The sequence below is a fragment of the Anomalospiza imberbis genome, chromosome 7 (assembly GCF_031753505.1).
Source record: "Anomalospiza imberbis isolate Cuckoo-Finch-1a 21T00152 chromosome 7, ASM3175350v1, whole genome shotgun sequence".
NCBI lineage: Eukaryota > Metazoa > Chordata > Aves > Passeriformes > Viduidae > Anomalospiza > Anomalospiza imberbis.
Genome location: NC_089687.1, coordinates 21,421,410 through 21,441,537, shown reverse-complemented (window position 1 = coordinate 21,441,537; position 20,128 = coordinate 21,421,410). Strand labels below are relative to the sequence as shown.

General features: G+C 37.8%; 1 protein-coding gene and 1 long non-coding RNA gene across 6 annotated transcripts in view; one reads left to right on the top strand and one right to left on the bottom strand.

Annotated features, from left to right (window-relative positions):
* Positions 1–2,520: 2,520 nt before the first annotated feature.
* Positions 2,521–20,128, top strand: part of OLA1 (Obg like ATPase 1) — a 106,467-nt gene continuing 88,859 nt past the window's right edge. Inside the window, exons 1-4 of one of the 5 annotated variants that reach the window (XM_068195910.1) lie at positions 2,521–2,916; positions 8,005–8,204; positions 14,441–14,541; positions 16,229–16,372. In XM_068195910.1, coding sequence (XP_068052011.1) covers positions 8,172–8,204; positions 14,441–14,541; positions 16,229–16,372 — 278 coding nt within the window. In that variant the 5' untranslated portion in view covers positions 2,521–2,916; positions 8,005–8,171. Of the gene's footprint in view, positions 2,917–7,998; positions 8,205–14,081; positions 14,223–14,440; positions 14,542–16,228; positions 16,373–20,128 lie in introns of those variants that run through there. The other 4 variants (XM_068195913.1, XM_068195911.1, XM_068195912.1 and 1 more) reach the window with 4 other exon arrangements.
* Positions 12,362–13,782, bottom strand: LOC137477169 (uncharacterized). The gene is made up of 2 exons (XR_011000852.1): positions 13,547–13,782; positions 12,362–12,561 (listed from the first exon to the last, which is right to left on the bottom strand). It is a non-coding gene; the product is annotated as an uncharacterized lncRNA (long non-coding RNA).

Here is a 20,128-nt window from a genome sequence, read left to right as displayed (position 1 = left end):
GGGTTGATTAAAAGAAAAATTACAGGAGCAAAATGCAAAGTAGTTAACTATTTGATATGAATACATAAACATTAGAATATGCAATTGCCATTTACCATGCCATGCAATGCTGCAACTGTCCAGACATAACGCTGTTGGAAGATGAAGTGTACCTGTAATTCTTACCAATGCCAACATTTCTTTGTTGTTTTTAATGGTTGGAAGTAATGGGTAGACAAACAGATGTACAGTGGAAAAGATTCACAACCTATATTTCTGAGCAGTTTTACATTTGATCCATCAGTTTGAGGAAAATACTTCCAAATGCAGTTCTCTATTAGTGATGGAAAGTGGTTGCAATATGAATATGCTTTCAGCAGTGCACTGTGTAAAATGGACAATAAAACTAAAGTTATTCTGTCTTCAGATCAATGTAGGCATGAATCTTAACAATGTGAATAAAAGAGCTCATTCAGCAAGCCCTACTAATTATGTCTAGCCCACATTTTAAAATTGTTTAATTGTGGATTAGTATTACTAAATCTCAAGGATTATTTTTCAGTTTTTGGAATCAACATTAAAAATAGTCTCCATTTGATCTCTTTCAGAAGAGTTGAAGCTAAATGTTACAAAATGAAAATGTAAATAATGAATAAGAGTCTACTAGCCAAATTATTATCTAATGACTGAAATCCAACTTCAGAATGATTACAGAACTTCTTTTTTAGTGTTCATTCACCCCACCATAGATATAATTTTGTAAAATTTTTAAAGAACATTTTAATAAGCAGGAATATGACAAATCTTTGTGAGCTAGGATTTTGAGACTGTAGATTACCATCTTTAATCTCAGCTAAATAGAAGATAGTCTCTCAAAATTCTTAAGCACAAATACATTTTAGTTAGGTTTTTTTTTTCCTAAAAAGTTTCTGTGGGTGAATTTCCAACCTGTTGATGCACATACCTACCACAGCTCAAAGTCTATTGCAATTTCATATTTCAAAACTAACTAGGCTGGTATTTCTTCAGTCAATAATGCTGAAAGGTACATACTGAAAAAGGAGGAAAACCCTAAAAACATTAAAATATCAAGTATTTTCCAAGTGCTTAACTTGTGCAGTCTTCAGGAATTACAGAAATTTAAAATTGCCCTACTGAAGTTGCTGACAACATGCTTTTCAGTAGTGAGCTCTTTGTCATGGATGGGAAGGCTAATCAAAGACTGAGGCAGCTTGCTGTTCCAATTTCATCTTTCCAGAAAGACTGGTTTCTGAGATACTGAGGCATCAGTTTTTCACCTGATGGATTGTTGATGAGGCTTCACAACCAAATCCTCACGGTGTGTGAGTTACAGAGCTGGCTCTAGGCAAGTTCAAGTTAAGCCATTTGTATCCATGTCACTTTGGACGTGTCTTGTTTTGTGAGCAATTAAAAAAAATAGGTCATATGTTGTACTCTGGAGATATTGCTGTTTGTGATTTTCTCAAAATTTAAACATTTTGCATGCCTCAGACCACTTGCAGGGTAAATGGAGTCCCCTGCTGAGTTGCTAATAGGGGAACTCGCACTTTCAAGAAAAGTGTGTCTAATAGCAGGGGATTACTACAAATCTGGTTTGATGTACACCCTCTCTTAAATGTTATGGGAGTGGCTTCAGTATCCTACAGCTTCTACATCCCACTTGTAGCTGCAGCCAGGCATATTTACAAATTCATTGAAGGCAGAAATTTTTAAAAAGGACTTATCAGCTCTCCTTAGTGATATAAAAAATCAAAAATTAAGTAATTGGTTTACCTTTCTTTCCTCCTTCAAAATGCTACATCTGCTTATTATTTTCAGGTAGAAGTCACAACTCTGGGGAATTTTTGAGTTCTGTGATAGTTGAGTATGGGCTGCATTTATATTTATTCAATTTTAAGCAGAGAAGGTAAAAGAAGTAAAATTACTTTTGAAATTAATTTATAAACTGAGTGCATTGTATATAATACTATGTTGTGTAGTATTGATAGTATTGATATGAAACTGACCTCTGAAGTAAGAGAAAAGTCCAACCAGAAAACATTTATTTGGTAAATATAATGATTGCATTTGTTCATGTTATACTCTTGGACATAGCATCTCCCAGGCACTGGGATTCACAGACAGCTGATTATTTCTAAAAGAATCTCTGGAAATTTTCTGAAAAACTAGATTCATCCACAGAGCATCACTTGTGCAGGTTAATGGTTTTCACTAATTTTGTATTTTCCTGAACACTAGAGAAGCTTCCTAGATTTTCTTTTCTAGGCCAAAGATCTCTTGGGCTTTGTCTGTTTCCTGAAAGCCTTTGTTTGGGTGTTTCTAAGACAGCTTCATGTTCCTCAGCTGGGCAGAAGGCATTCAAGCAGGTGCTAAGTGTAATAAGGCTAGCTAAGAGAACAATCATGTTTTTAATTGTCTTACTCCTCTGCTAGCTTTGGGAAGTGGATGGTGTATCATGATTACTCTGCTGTTCATACTTTCAGGTACAGACAGAGGAGGTGGCTGGGATTTGTGTATGTTACAAACAACATGTTCTTTTTAATAAGTCTGGCTATTAAAGGTAGTTTTGTGTCGAATACAGCTGTCAGTCTGATAGCAGACAGAGCTTCAGTTCTGTGGAGGTCATTTACCCCCTGTGTTATCACAGCAGGGAGGTGAGTACTCGCACTGGTGACCATCACCTCTTTCTAGACTGAATGTCGTTCTTAGACATTTTGTGCTTCGCAATACACCTCTCCGCAGAAGTGGGAATCTTAAGCTTGAAAGACTCCTGAGGCAAATGCTATTTCAGTCTCATTGAAATCCAGTGAGGCACCAAGCACTGAACAAAAGCCCCACAGAAATTACAGAAGAAATAACAGGAGAAACTTGAAATCACCTGAATCAATAGGAGTTCTTACCCTGCCCTGCAGATAGGTGAGTTCTCAATGGTTGCTGCTGCTATTGCTAATTCCCTCAAATACCTGACCCATGAGACTGCAAGTGAACTGATAGGATGGTTCCTGTGTTGCCACACATGAATGATTCAAAAATATACAGAAGATATAGGCAAAGTATGATTACTATTTTCCTGTGAGGAAATCTGAGTTGGTAAGTGTATTGAGGTTTGTATTGGATGCACTTTCAGACTCTCAAAATCTTCCTTGATTGTTGAATGCCTTTAAGTCGCTCATGTTTCTGCTGGAATCTTGTAGAAAACATTAGCCAGTGTGAGAAGTATCACAGATAACTGCAGTGAAAGTGGTTAACTTTATGTCAGATTCATCTGTGAAATCATCTGGAGTTTTATTCAGTGAAACATGCAATGAATGTGTGAGCTCCTATTTTTGTTCGGAAGTATATTTTCTAAATTTTTAGCTTATTTTTTACAATGTGAATATTTCTATTTTTTGTGTATTTTAATTATTCTTTTGCTTTACTTTTGTGTATTTTAATTATTCTTTTGCTTTGAAAACAAGTCATGGTTTGTCTCTTTGCATAGTAAAATTAAGAATGTCGTCTTGAGTCTGCTGAATTAGGGAAAACAACTTGGATATATTGAAACATTTTATAACTTTTGTTTTCTGTAATAGAAGTTAAGGCTGATTAGGACAGTAGTCACATACTATTTGTGCTATTGCTACTCTGAAACAAAGACTGATGAGGACTGGAACTTGCAGATTCAGAGAGGGCAAGTATGTTTCCAGTGTAAGAGTTAAGAAAAGAGAAGCAATCATTCAAGTTATTATTTAATGATGGACTGAAACTTGCATTTGAGAAATGACTTCAAAACTTATCCCAGATAAAATGAAAAGAGATAGACCTTTTACCTGGAAGATAAAAAAATAGTAATATTTTTCTCAACCATCTACTTAAGAAAATTGGTTATAAATTGGTTATTGAAGCAGAGGTACCACTGAAACTGTGACTGATTCTATTAAGTCTTCTCCCACTTTGTGCTGCAAAACAATCTCATCTTCTCATTAGAATGGCTGGAGACAGTCTGTGAGTGACTGTAGATTCCTTTCGCAGAGTCTGTAAATGTTTCAGATGCATCTGTCAGGTCATACACCAGTTACTAACATTCTCCAAAAATAATGACACTTCATTGTTACTGAGCTAACATAACACAGCTATTCAAACTTGGCCACCTACCTACGCATTCCAATCTACAAAACACTGTGAGGGAAGAAAATTGAAGTGGGATCATCATTTGGCAGATACATATCATAAATTAGTGATCTTCCCAAGGCTTTTCACTGAACCAGCAGTGCAGCTAAATAGCTGTCACTGAGGCTCTATGCTTACATTGTAAGGGAATGGAGTAAGAAGAAACCATTAATACAAATATTATTAAATAGTCATTGATTCTTTGGAAGATAAACTGAGAGGGGCATAAAAGCATTCTCGGCTGTATCAAAGCACCAAGGTGAGGAGTGTCAGTTATTGAAAGCTGCTTGAGTCAGGACCCTGAGTGAAGCATAAGGGGTCACTTATGTCATGACAACCTTTTTCCACCTGTCGAGGAGCTTGGCTACCTGTGTTGGGGCAGGACTGTCACCTGGGATCAAGTGCTGTGAATAGACCTGTGGGAGAGGGTCTCACTGGCGACTTTTTGTCTGTTGAGAGATATCTTGACACTCAGGTGTGAGGTTGTAGGTGTGCCAGCTTCTAGTTCTGTGAAGACCACATGATCTAATCTCCAGTCTGTTGTACCTTGGCTACCTAGCTTGACCACACACCTGTTTTGTCACTACTGATTTTTCTGGCAGTGAATGATTTTTGGCTAATCTAGGTTGCCATTGCCAAACCTGCTTTGCTCTTTTTGCTTGGATATTATGGGGAAGCTGTTCCCACTGGTCTTGCTGTCATCCTTTGTGCCTGGTTGGAGTTCTGTGGGTGGCTCACCTGCTCCAGGCCACCAGCTGCCCTGGTGAGAAGGGGACAGTGTTTCCAGCCCCATGGTGGTTAGCTGGAACCACCAATAGGGGCATTTCACACTTGGCTTCCTTAGAGAACATCAAGGAATTTTGATACTTGTATTTCAAATGGAAGGAAACAGGACACAGAGGAACCAAGTTTTCTCTAATTAATACCACAAGACCCATTTATTTTGGTGTGAGAGACTGTAGCCAATTGTAAATACCATTATAAATGTTTTCGGAAATGATGGTCTACTTTGGCAAGCCTCTCCAGATCTTTAGGACCTTCAAGCTTTCCATCTGTTATACAGAATGAAATACTAATGGATATAGTTTTACAGACTATGCTAAAAAAAAGTAATGCTGAAATCACTGACGTACTTGTTTAGTGTTGTGCAATTAACATATTTCCCCCTTTTAAACCACTAAAGCACTTTGTGGACTGCACTACTGTGCCTATACTATCAAATAAGGTAGGAAAGATTTTATAATATTTTGATTCCTATTTTTACTGCAATTTATATTATGGCATATTAAAGATTGCCATTGTTCAAATTGGCGAACTGATGTTTAACTTCAAATGTCTTTACACTTTTATTTTTCATTGTGGATTTAGCATAACACTAATGTAACTAATTAGTACTGAAGTACAACTTTTCTTTTATCACATTTTTGCAGATATATTTTTAAGGCATTTATTCTGATTGTTTATTATGATATGCTGATTCAAATTAAAATGTTGACTTGTTTTAATAAGAACTCTGACATCTGTTCATACATCCTTCATGTAAAACGCCTAACAAGAATTCTGTTAGTCCGATAATATAGTGTTATTGCCATAAATGTTACAAAGGGTTTATGTTTTTACCATTTTAAACAAACATGTTCAGTGCTAATACTTACTCCTCAACTATCTTTTTGAAACCATTATCCTGAGAAGTAAATAATATTTGAAAGAAGTCAAATTTTTAATGCAGAGCAGCATAGTCACCAATAGTCTACAAAATGCATTTTAAAAATCATGCTTTTACAAACATGACACAGACTCTGCTGTAGCACTGTATGCTCTAAAAGCTGCAGATATATTTTACAAAACACTGATGAAGCCATTACTGCTTCATGCATTTGTTCATAGTATATATCATTATTCAAGAAATTTAAGAACCATAATGATGGAAAATCACACAGAAAGAAAAGGAACATGGACTTTGTCAGAAACAAGGGCTACATTTTTATTCAAGAGGCCCATAATGATGGAAAATCACAGTGAAAAGCAGAGACGAAACAGGGATCCCATAAAGGACTGACACACCACAGTGGCACAAGTAGTAGAACCGTCATAGCAAGTGGATAAAAATAAAGAAAACAAAATTAACTAGAGAAGAGCTGGATTCAGGGATGAAGCAGAAAACAGAAACAAATCACAGTAAATGCTGAAGATTAATTTCAAAGAATCTGCTGAGAATGAGTGCAGAGACAAGTTCCATCAATATTAATGAAACTGAAATAGAACTCCAAATGACCATGAGTACAAAATGGCACACGAAGTATTTTCTTTTAAATAGGTTGGAGATTAGATCATAAGACCTTCCCAAAAATGAACAGAATACACAAAAGATGTTATTATGGGAAAAACGGTAAACAATCACAACATAATTAGTATTTCTATAGTTCTTTTTTAAGATTTATCAGTACATGCATTTATTATAAAAAGATGGTTCATAGAAGAGATATTTAGAAAAATAAGCAGAGAAGAGTATTTTCTCATGCCCAGTGTTCTACAAATATCTTAAAGGGATCTTGTGTAACTTCAAGTAGCAGTCTTTGACTCCTTTTTTAAAGCAGTCTGAAAGAGCTAGATACCTCAAATCCTTAACAATATGTTCCACTTTAGGTTTATGTAATGCACAAGAAAATATTATTGCCCATCTTGAAGTGAAAAACTGTTATAAGTGTAACTGTTATAAGTAACTTGACAGTAAAAGCTCTATGCAGTCAGGAAATAAACTTTCCTTCCTAAGTTACTTAAGCTGCCCACTTGTATTAGACAGCCATGAGTACAGACCATGGATCTTTCAGAGATTCTCATATTCTTGGCACTAAAAAGTTTTGCCCCACCAGCTGACAACTGTATTCACTTCTCATCAGATAGCCTATGGTTAGAAACAAAGGGGGACAATTTAAAAAACTGATTTTTAACCAAGACCAACACAAATGTGTAGTTTCTTGGATGATGTTGTCAGGAACCCTGTAAATTGTGACTGGCATATTGTAGAATCCTTGGTGCAAGAGCAGAGCGAGTACCTTTCTGATAAAGATTGCTCTTCCCTATGAACGTTCATTGTGACAGGCAAATTTCAGTGTCATAAAGAGAGACCCTATCAATCTGCTTCACTTACATAAAAAATTAAACTATTAAAGGTTTTTTCATCTGTCACAAGAGTGGCCATGTCTTTTTTCTCATCACAGGTCACTGATGTTATTTCAGTGCCTTCCCACAGCTGATCAGCAGTAGTTCTTCTCTACTTTATGGTTCTCAGTGTGCTTGCTGCCAATGCACAAACCTTTCTTTTACATTGTAGTAAAGATGTGATGATCTAAATAAAGCTATTGAGAGGAATAAAAATACTTTGTAAGGCAAAGTTTTGGTTTAAAAGGGAGACTGGGATATAAATATACACATATATATGCCTTACAAAGTATTGTACTTTGCCTTACAAAGTACATAATTCCAGTATAAAAAATACTGGAATAAGTGTAAAAACGATGTAGATTAGGTTTGGCAGAAAAACAGTTACTTGTGGTAGGCCATACTCGTGTGTTTCTTCACTGGGGCAGAAATTACATAGTGGCCACCAGTAGTTAAACTATGGCTGAAAATCCCTTTCCAGAATTTATTTGGGTTCTGAAATCCCTAGTGAAATCTGCATCTGAGCAATCATGTTGTTAAGTCAAACTTTGGCTGCACCCACAGAAATACTACAATCGTGAGGCAATAGAATTTCTATGATCATGTGTTATTTCTTAATATGGTGATAGTAATCTTTACTACTTGATAAGTGATTTCTTAGTGTTTGGTAGTAGAGTTTCATTGTCTTTCCAGAACTCCTCTGCAGAAGTGTTCTCAAGCTTTGACTGCTCAGCAAGCACTTCTGGCATGCCCAGTCCTGTCCTGCTGTGTGCATCCTCCAGAGCAGCAGCTAGCAGGGCAGGACAGTGATCTCTTCTGGATATGGACATGAATGTAACTCTCCTTTAGGACAACAAGGCATGGGATACACTGGGAAGCTGACTGCTGAACAGGTTTGTATCAGGTGCACTGGCACCTGAACAATTGTTGCCAGATGATGGTGGGTGCAAGGCGACTGTGCCAAGGCATCTTTAGAAATGAGGACTGCCGGGGTCTCTGAAGTTGCTATGGTCTCTTGCTTTATGCTGGCACCACCAATAGTGTGCATATACAGGTTGTTTCCTAAGTTAAAATACGGCAAATACCACATATACAGATGAGAGTACTGCACAGTTGAGAATAGAAAGTTAGGAATAACTTTGTAAGTAAATTATGGGGAAAACATTGGTGTTGAGTGAAGCTTTGCTGAGCTTCTAAGCCTTTCTGAATAGAGAATTATGAAATTACAAAGTAGCTAAGAGGTCCTCTCCTGAACACACAAGTGAGGCATAATTGCATTATGACTTTTTCTTAGAAATAAGAACACTACCATGAAATTAAAGAAAATGATATATACGTGATCCGAGTTTTAAATTAATTTTACTGGATTTTTGTAATATAGTAGCTGAATTATGAGGAAGAAATTATTGGATTCTTAATATAACCACAAGAATGCAGTATCACCAGTATGCTATTAGTATTTACATGTAGACTGAAGCATTGTATAGAATAAATCTCCGTTGTATTTACAGAGGTCACTGTAATGCTAATGTAGAACAGAAACTGTCACCCCTCCTTCTTTAAGGGTGCAGGGCTACCTCTGACAGTGTTTCTGAATTGGACTGAGGTGTACACTCATCTGTTCATGCTAAACAGTATAGCTTCATGAGGCAAAACTAGCTGACTGCAGTTGTAAATTCTGAAACTTTCCTCTGCAATCCCATCTTGAAGGTGTAGTCTGTATCCCTGTTACCATCTCTCTAGGGCTGATGTGCTTTGGGGCTGTAATGAATAAGCCCAGAGGAACGTGTCCCACCCCTTTTTGTGCACCAGGCTGCACATCCAGCCATACATGCAGTTTTTGTGAACACTCTGGTAAAGGTTGCAGATTTTCCAGAGCATAAAGAATTCTTTGCTATTTTGTAAACACTGTCCTAACTATTTCCCACAAGTAACTCTTTTTCTAGGCCTCTAGAAATGTAGATGACTGTGATTAATCTGTTTTATCTGAACCTTGCAGGTTATAAAATACTTTACAATCTGAAGTTAAGAGGTAGAATAAATATAATATGGAAAAAATTTAAAAGACTTCCAGAATTGCTGCATGTTGTCCTTCAATATTTTGTTTGGTTTTCATTTTACAGTCATTTTGCAAATATGTAGTGTATAAAATGTATCATTATCACCTAACTAACATATTTTATTAGGTATCTCATTTTGTTTTTCCATCAAAATAGAATGTGTCTTATGAGGCTAGAATATAACTGCTCACTCTGCGTTAGATCCAGAACGAGGTTTGTGGCTTTTTTCCTGAGATCATATTTTGAAGTTCAACTATCCAAATCTCTCTATACATTTTTCTGCTGTGTTCAATAAATGAAGTAATTCTATCTATCCTAAGTTACATCACAAGCATTTTTGTGCCCTAGAAGAGAAAAATGAAATGTCTTTGAAAGGTAACAAGTCTACTATTCTTGCATCGACATTTAATTGCACACAATTAAAAATCTACATTAAATACCAAAACTTACATTATTTTAGCTTTTGGTGTTGTAACTTCAAACTTGTACCCCACACAAAATCTAGAGTTTAGAGACATTTATAGAAAAGTAATTTTATTTTCCCTAAGGTTTCTTTCTTGTCAGTGTCTCACAGTGTTCAGCAGCCTCCCTCAGTCAGGCTGCTGAACATTGCTCAAAGATTGCAAAAAACTGATTCAAGAATAAGTCCTTCAGTGGGTTTATTCCTAGTCAGCATTCTTGCAGGGGCGGGCTGGTTTTGAATTTTTGTTTCCTTTTTTTTTTTTTTTATGTACACAGGTATAGTCTGAATTCAGAGACAGAAGTCTCCCTACTTATAAATTAGAGGATCTTTGTTCATGTTCAGTAATACCCTTAAAGGCATGAGAAGTTTTCAGTACTTACGTTCTTCTATCGTAGTTTGTTGTTCAACTATCAAGCAACCTGATTAATACACAATTCAGTGCTACCATCTACAACACTAAATAAAGTTAAATCTACATCTTTTTATTAGACCACTACCATTCATTTTGTCTTAGCAGTTCTTTCATGTCATATGGTTTATTTGTTGAAAAAAAAGTCATGCTAGAATGGTCCTAGCCTCTTGGAGGCCTAGAAAAACCCTAGTATTGCTCAACCTCACGATCAGTCTCAATTAATTTTTTTCTCGGTTTTTATTAGTATTAATCATAAACGTATTTTTATTTTATATTAGTACTTTCATTTTGCTAAGGTACTGAAATGTTTAAAGTAGACCTGTCATTCTTGAACTGAAATTTTATTAATTCACTGGTGATTTGTCTTACTATAGAACCTCTCTCTTCTTGACTTTCTTGTGAGCAAATCTCTTTCACTATTCTCACTGTGAACATCTTAGTATGCATTATGCCCGTTAGTGACATTGTCCATGTTAAAGTGATGAAATTCAGCTGATATTTCCAGAGTTATGATCTAGAAGTGTTAATAATATGTGGCAGATCAGATTGTTCTGCACTAGCAGTAGATGCTTCTAAAATGAGAAAGTCTGGGATACCACAGAAAGGGGTGAGAGATATGTTTTGTGCTGTCACAGCAGTCCTGACCATCTTTGGAGCTGTACTAACAGCATTAACAATCTGTTACCATTAAAACAAGGACAGTTATTACAATGCAAAAGAATAAAAATGCATAAATATAAAATGCAAAGGTTAGTATGAATATAAGTGTATAAAGAATGGAGTAAGTTTAGATTCTCTATGAAATTGGTCGAATCCACAGCTAGAAGAACAAACACTATTGAACCCTACCAAATGCAATGTTTAAAAATATTGTATTCAAGAACAGTTCAGCTGTGTGATTACTACCTTTAAAACTCAATGAACACCATTTAGTTTAGACCATGCCCTTGAGTAGTGTTTCTTTTTAGTACTGAATGTATTTATTACTGGGAGTCATCTGGCTCCCTTCAAGTGGCAGGGACCTGGGTAATTCCAAGCTGGGGTGTACAAAAGCAGCTGTGTTCTTCTCACCCCCTGGGCTGCACTGAATATTACCTGGTCACAGCAAGGATCAGGGGCTCTGTCTTTATTCTTTCAGTTCTACAAAACAGCTTATTTTTGCAGTTAACGGTGACTTTGCTGTAAATATATGTTCTGGACAGCAGAAAGCAAAGACTGTTGGTGGCAGAAACAATAAACTGTTTTATCACTGTCTTTTAAACATTGCTTTTAATCAGGTAGAGTTGCTTCAGGGCTGTTTGGCTTCTGCACATGATCCAGCTGTACAATAAGCTGTATTTGTGCAGTACTTCAGCACAGTTGGAGAGTTGACATTGAGATGATTGCTTTCTAGATGTTAGTGGTTTTTTCCATTAAACTTGTAAAACACATTTTGTATGTAATATGGTCAAGATTATTATGGTTTAAACTACATATGCCAGTTTCAAATGAAGTTTTCAGCATTATGACAGATTTGGATAGAAAATTCAGCCAAATAAGGCAAACCTTAACTTTAAAAGCAACTTCAAATCAAAAGCATGTAAGATGAAGTGTTACATGGTCATGAGTCAATTTCTAGCTGAAAGAATCATATGCTTTGAAGTCCTGTATCTGCATTTAGTGAAGTGGCTGTGCTAACAGTTAGATAGAGGAACTATGGAGGGGGAGAAGGTGGGGGGAAGCAGGCCATTTTTGCAGTACATTAAATGAAGAGCATAAATTAAAAACTTATATTCAAACTTGCACATTTTTGTACACACATCGCTGACTTTGGTACCGTATGTAGTCTCATTGAAGTACAGCAACAGAAGTAGGTAGGATTTTCATTTCTTTTTCTCTTCCAGTTCAGCTGTTTTCCCCAACAGCTAAAATCAAAATTATACCTATAGTAGGCTTTATTTTTTGTGTATACACAAACACACACACATATACTCCTTTACTTCATGTATCAGACTTCTTATGCCGTGCACCTGTATTGTACAAACTGGTAAGTTAAATATTTTTATTTTAAGAAGACAAGACATTCATCTACTGAGAGCTATTGTGCCTAGATTGGACAACAAAATTGACAAGATGTTTGGATTGTGGGAAGATTTAATAAGCAGAAAAGCTCTCCAAAAGTAGTGTTTCAGAAAGTTTGTGGCCATATTAATAGAGCTAGGCAAATCCATCCTGTACTGTTACTGTGAAATAGTCTTGCAAAACACCCCTTTCAGGACAAGTAAAGTGTCTTGAAATTTAGAAGGGTGGAAAATGATGATGTTTTTATTTTGTTCCTGAAAAGGAAACTAAATTTGGTTACTGAAGATTGTAATTTATGGATGTGAAGGGTGCTGGGGCTGTGCTGAATTTATAATAATTTCTGTTAATTTCAATTTTACTGAATGTTTGGTGTAGTAATACATTAGCTTTATTGAACAACTAAGTAACTGTGTCTGAATCTGAACTAGATATACTTTTTCCCCCTCTTATGTGTATAGTGATAGATAGTAGAAAGACTACATAAAGATATTTCCAGCAAGAACTGTTATTATCACTACACTAATAGAAAAACCCTGAACAGATACAGCATTCTCTTTCTCAATATTATTGCTGCAAAATCTCATGTCACTGAAATATAAAAGTGGTAACAGACATTTTAATGTATAATTTCAGATTAGGATTAGTAAAAGTATCCTTTCTTTTAAAAAATTAAAAAATATGTTCAATATTATATTCCTTTTACTGTGACTGAGATGATATATATCTGATGATACTCTCACCTTGACTCCTTCACTCTTTTTCAAGTTTTGAGAATTCTGTCTTATGGACTTAAAATAGGGCATGCTATAAGAATAGTTTTTACTGCCTTCTCTCCTTCAATTTTCTTAGCAGGCAACACTTGATGGTGCCTGTCTTTAATGGTTCAGAGAAGCAGAGCCTGAGTTAAAGAAAATGTCTAATTTTTTTGAAGAGTCCTGATCTGACTTCTGTAACATTTTCTGCAATTAATTTTTCATGGATTCTAAATGTTTTATCTGTTGTTTATAACTTATTTTATTCCTAGATTATTTTATTAATTTGCCATGTAAATTGTTATAATATTAATTTGCCATGTAAATTGTTATAAATCAATCACAATACATTTACAAGGCTCTCCTCATGACCATATGCCTTTTTATCAAGATAAGCATGCACAAAAATCTAGCGGTGTGCCTAACCACCAGCACTCCTTTGAATCCAAAAAGCCTATGGCACTTCTCTGGGCATGGGGTATTTGACCTTTCCAGTGGTTCCTGCTCTGGTGCAGGATGGATGGGGTGGCAAACAGAAGACCAGGACCTTAGCCTGGAGAAGAGGAGGCTCAGGGGTGACCTATCACTCTTTACAACTCCCTGGAAGGAGGTTGTAGCCAGGTGGGGGTCAGCCTTTTCTCCTGGGCACCCAGTGACAGGATTACAGGACATGGTCTTCTTCAGCTGTTCCAGGGAAGGTTTAGGCTAGACACTGGGAGGAATTTCTTCCAGAAAGGGTGATTAGATATTGGAATGGGCTAGCCAGGGAGGTGGTGGAGTCACTGTCCCTGGAGGTGTTTAAGGCAAGACTGAATCTACCACTCAGTGCCATGGTCTAGCTGTCAGGGTGGTTTTTGGGTACAGGTTGGACTCTTTTCCAGCCTCATCGGTTCTGTGATTTGCGCACGCACTCGCGAGCAGCGTTATTGCGGGTGCTCCGCCGTTCCGCGGCAGCGGCTGCTGTTAGCTGCGGCCGAGCCGAGGCCGTGCTGGGCTCGGGCCGTGCCGGGCTCGGGCCGTGCTGTCGCTGCCGGGGCGGGACCGGGGGTTCGCCCCTCCCGCCCGGCGCGACCTTTCCCCCGCGGCGGCGCCGCCCCTTCCGCCGGCGCGTCCGCGTGCGAGGGGCCGCTCGCGCTGTTGCTCCGAGGCGGCTCCGCGCCGAGGTGAGCCGGAGCCTCGGCCACGGCCGGGACCGCCCGCCCGCCCGCCCGCCAGGAGCCCCGCACGGGCCCCGGCCGCCGCCGCCGCGCGGGTGTGCCTCCTCGGCTTCCTGGAGGCGGAGGCCCGGCTGGGCCGCTGCGCCCTGCCGGGAGGGGACGGGGCGTGGAGGGTGCGCGGGGGTGTCGCGGGGAGCTCAGTGTGCCCTCCTCTGTGCTTGCAGATGCCCCCGAAAAAGGGAGGCGACGGGGTTAAGTCGCACCCGATTATCGGAAGGTTCGGGACGTCCCTGAAGATCGGGATCGTCGGGCTGCCCAACGTGGGGTAGGTGTTCGGGACGGGCGGGGAGGCTCCCCGCTCTCCCCGCGCGTGCCCCTGCGCCGGCCGGGACCGGAGGCGCTGCGTGGGTGCGGACAGATGCGGGTAGGAGCTGAGGGACACAAGTCTGACTGCTCAGTGATGCACTTCCCTCTTTAGCTGGAAGTACTTGCAGGTGGAGCGACGCAGAACTGGCAGCGATAGGCAGGTGTGTACGAGTCCGGACGAGATCATAGGGAAGGGTTCAAAGAAAGGAGAAGTCTTAATAATTGCTGAGTTTCATAAATACATATGTCCTTTGTCTCTCCTGTTTTCTTAATTCCACTGTTGTGTATGTGTAATGCATATTTGCTTGCAAATACTTAGGCAAACGTGTACAACAAATTCCTTTTGTATTTTGGGATGATATGCACAGCTGGGGGTTAATTATTCCATGTCATTAGCAGTGAAGCGGACTATCTTTCTTGAAACTTGTTCAGAGAAGTCTTCTAAGTGAGACAAGTCTAAGTGACAGTTTGGAAGAGATGATGCAATGTTAGTAATTGATTTCTGTCATGCTTCTCATCTGTAGTTGTTAATGGCTCCTCACAGGAGCTGTACTTGAAAAGGAACATGAATTGATTGCCTGGAGGATTATCATGTGAAACTTTTTTGGTATTAATTTCTGTGTCTTATTTACTAAGAGAAGGTTTCAGCATTCGCAATCTTTAACAAATTAGAGGATAAACTTGTGTGCATGTCTTAAAGCTGGAAGCATTGCTTTCTTATGTTTTCATTATAATTTATTTTATTTTTCAGGGTGTACTCCATAAAGGAAGTAATTAGCTGTAGCATTGTGTTACATGTCAAAGGGGATAAATAGCATTTTCAATTTTGTTATGACATAACTTTCAAAGAAAATTTTTAGTGACTTTTGAGCATGGTGGCTGTATGCAGAGCAGCTCTGAAAAACACAACAACCTGAATATTTATTGTAGAAAATTTGGGAGTTAATAAATCAAGAATTGCTCTTTTGGCTTAATAAATGCTAGCTAACAAAGTAATCTGTTACTTGGTTTAAGGAAAAATGTTCTCTTTTTTCCCCCCAGTAAAGTACTTGTAGGCTTCTTTCCACTGATACTTAACAACAATGGAAATAGTTTGGTAAGGTATAACTGTATCTTTACATGCACAAAAGATTATTGGTAACTGATTAACTGTTGTGGTTTGCTTTTTGTGCCTTTTTTTTTCTCTTTTCATTGTTGAATTTATTGCTTAGATACTGAAATTGTGTTAGAATGTAAATAAATCGTAAGGAGCAAGATACGTGTGGAAAGGGTGAGTCATGGCAAAACTAGTTAAAAAAAAAGGTTGTGAGCTTCCTTACTGGTGTCTTATTGTACTTGAAGAAAATGAGAAATAGCCAGTAGGGCTGTGCATTGCTTTTGACTGATTTTTTTTTTTTTTTTTTTGCTGACATGTGTACAATACACGTACTTAGGGGAATTTTAAAGGGTAGGGAAGAGGTAAACATCACGGGGTTTCAGTGAGGCATTCCAGATGCATGTGTCTTCTGCTAGAATCAGGGGAATGGTCGTACAAGTAAATGGAAAGCTCAGTATCGCTTTGGGTTAAAATAAGGTGTGGTTTAATCCAGTACTTTTAAATGCTTCTAATTTGATCTACTTTAAGAATGTTTGTATGTCATTTCTAGGAAATCAACATTTTTCAATGTGTTAACAAAGAGTCAAGCGGCAGCTGAAAATTTTCCTTTCTGTACTATTGATCCAAATGAGAGTCGAGTACCTGTGCCAGATGACAGATTTGACTTCCTATGCCAGTATCACAAACCTCCAAGGTAATTCTTAATATTTTTCTGCAGCTGAAATAGTATTACTGAGCCAAAACTTCTCATAAAAGTTTAATGCAACTTTAATGTCTAGAAGTTTGTTATTGACATCTGTTTTAGAATGGGAAATTAAATGTCTACCTGGATTATACCTTTCCCATACCCCTGATATGACCTTTATTTTATAAGAATGATAAATGTAGGAGCTCTCAGTCATTGCTCAGCACCATTTGGTGCTAGGTGTTCCTGTCTTTGAAGGTGGTTGCTCCCAGGTGCCATGGAGGATCTTCTGAAGAGATTTGGAAAATAAACAGTAGTGGACATACCTAACTGCGGAAATCCCTAACTCAGCCAACCCAACCTACAACACCTAACTTGTCATAAGGTTGCTCATTTGAAAGATTTCCACCCTATACTTTGAAACATTCAGAATATTGTATGTGCTATATGAAGCTAAACAAATATCTGTCGTTATCCTTGCATCTTCAGTTATTTGGCAATAAGTTTTGTGGGCAGTCTTTTTTGTCCCCAATTTTCTCTCCTTTTAATAGGCTGTGCTACTTGTACATCTCTCCTGATTCTTTCATTATTCTAGAAGTATGTTAATTTTGTCATTTTTTTTTTTTTTTTTTTTTTTTTGCTGTTGACTGTAATCTGCTGTGTATGTTCAATGTGGGAACTTTTTGCTTGAACAGCAAAATGTAAGGTGCTTTCAGAATACAGAAACTTAAAATAGGGACTTGTGACTCATTAATTTTAGTTTGCAGTTACTTGCAGAGGTATCTTGAATTGAGTGTACATAAATCATAGGGCAAACTGGCATGGACGTGTATGCTTTTTTCCAACTCTTGGGCTTCAGTTTTAGAGCCAAATCTCACCCACAGTTAAACAAGATTGATTAGTTGCTAATCAAAATCCATTTTCTGACTTAATTTCCAGGTCTAAACAAGCTGTTTCCATCTGTAACTATTGTGCAGTTTTGAAATACTGCATTAATATGAAGCTGTTTGTTTAGGTGGATTGTTATAACATGTTATCTTGTTTTTCCTGCTCAAGTCAGTGTTAAGCATGGTGGTTACTGCATGGATCTTAAAAACAAAACTGCTGAATTTGTGACAGAGCTTTCAGGCTGTTGACTGTGCAGAGATAATGGCATAGCTTTTAAGTTTTGTTGACAGTTTTCTTCTAACTTGTGCTATTAGTGCTGCTTTTGCCATGTCAGTAATTCCTTTTTATTGTCACTTAGCTATGAATGGCTACTTCCATATTAATAGTTGAAGTGACAGAGATGATTACCTCTTCTCTCACCCTGCCTTTGGCCATCTGTGTTTACAGGGAGTGCTAAGATTGTAAATACTTGTATGTGTGTTCTCTGACTAGCAAATTCTCCTTCCCTCCCTCCTAACTCATCTCTCTAAAATATTAATGAAGATAGTGTATTTTCTGAATCTTTATTCAGTAAATATACTGACTTTGATAACAAGCTGGATAATCAGCTTTTATTTGAATGGTCTTTTGACTTTCTCCAGACATTTATTACTTAAAGTTAATGAATGTGGGCATTAGTGGATAGTTACAGCTCCTGAGTTCACTTATGCTGCCTATAAGATTTTTGTATTTCACTGTAAGAGTAATAAAGCAGAGATAATTAGTGCTAGTCCAGTAGCACACTAGACTGAGGTAACTTAACTAGGTTGTTTGTGCCTGTCTGCCTCAGACATACTCAGGAAAAGAAGGCTGTAGTCACGAAGATAGGCTACTGAATTGTAATTTAAATTTCTTAATTTCTCTGTATAGTCTTGATTTTGTTCTTCATCTTTATGTAATACGTTCTGTGGTAATTTTCTACTTGTTTGGATTAGTGGATGTAATCCATCTGTGCACACAGAATGTTTATAAACAGTGAATTCTATTTAAATTGGACTCTTGTCTAGCCTCAAGATTTTGTCTTTCAAAATCTAAAGCATTTGGATTTTTATTTCCCGTATGTTACACTTGGTCTTCACAGAACTGCAGACATTGTTGGGAGATGGGGAAAAGAAAAAAGGAGTGACTTTGTCTTAACTGAAATAATGTGTGACAGGACAAAGTGATCTTACCTGGGTGCCTGCTGGAAGCCAGGAGAGGGGAGAGGGACAGGGCTGGGCTGGCAGTTGCTGTCTGTGCCACTGAGCTGGGACTGCTCTGCTGCAGCGAGACTGACTCTGTTGCCAGGGGCACTGCTGGTGTGAGTTAGTGGCTGTTCTGCCATTGGAGGAAGAGTTGGGATCTTTGGGTACTGTTTGTTGCTTGAAGATCCATTCCTCTCTCCAAAAGAGGAGAGCCTCAGCTTGGTAGGGACTGCTGTGCTGTTACTTGTTAGCCCATGCTGAAAGTTGACTGGTAATTAATTGGAAATGTAAATGTTTGTAAATGAAATCACATAGGCAAAAACTTAGAGACAGTTATCTACAGGTAAATCTGTACTTAACAGATTAAGGTACACTGGCAGAACTTGTAACCTGTGCTTTTTTTCTTTCTGCAGCAGTGGGATGTATGTGACTGTTGACAATAAATAAGTTGAATGATATAGATTGTACACAGAAGGTGGGCTCTAAGAACTTACTGTAAAAGCTGCTATGTTGTTGCCAAATGATATGGATGATTTCTTTGAGCTTTAGTGTTACTTCTGCATGCTTTTTGGTGTGAATGAAACTATGGATACTAAAAAAGAAAGATACCTTAATATATTAAACACAATTCTGAATGCTTGTCATTTTAAGGTATTTGTTTATATTATGTTACTAACCTATGTATTTAAAGTACTTATTTGTTTGTTATAAATTTCATATATTATTCAGCAAAAACTCGTTTGTTACACTCTGCCCATGTGTTACTTTCTCAGAAAGGAGATGGTTGATATTTAGTTTTGTTGTTCTCCTACCCCTGTTACCGTAGTATAGATACTCTCAAGCAAGGTTTTATAGACTAATGATTGGATTAGTTCCAGTTTAGTAACTGGAAAGAGAGTAGTTTCTGTAGACCAATTCACTTCAGCAGGAACTAAAGCAGAAAGGTGTATTTCCCCCCACCTATCTATGAATACTAAGTAGGAAGCAGAGGATGAGGTCTGCTAATTCTGTAATGGAAAAGAGATGTTTTTTCATCTCATCAAGTAGCTCCTGACATGAAAATTATGTCATGGAAGCCAGAAAGAGTTGCTCTGTTAACTGCAATTAATATTTTATGGGACACTGTGTGTTTAGGAGTGACGGGTATCTCACATGAAATAGAACTGTGTGTATAGTGCACCTGAAGAAATTTTAGTCACTTAATAAAAGCTTTAATGAAGCTATTTTCTTGTGTATTTTTTTGTTCAAAATTTAATTAAAGTGCTGATTAATCACCTTAAACTTAGAACTACTTTTTTTTTTAGTGTAAGTATGTCAAACTTACATAATTTGAGCAGTGATTTGTGTCCTAACTCAGAAGTAGCTTGAAAGCCTCTGGGTGTATGTACCTCCCAGTCTTAGACCATAGGTCCCCCAGCCTGTTGCCACACTTGTAGTGTGCTGTGCCTGACCAGGAGATGTGGCTCAAGTCACACTGGAGTCCAGCCTCAAAATGATTTTCATTGAGGTTGTAGAGGAAGCTGCAATTTCCTCTTTATTTCATTTATTTTGTGCCCCAATAATTTCCTCACTGTGATAATTTGCATTTTTTCTACTTTAAGTTACATGGCAAACTAAAAGAAATACTTGGGAAGAAGCACTGTAAGCCTCAGGC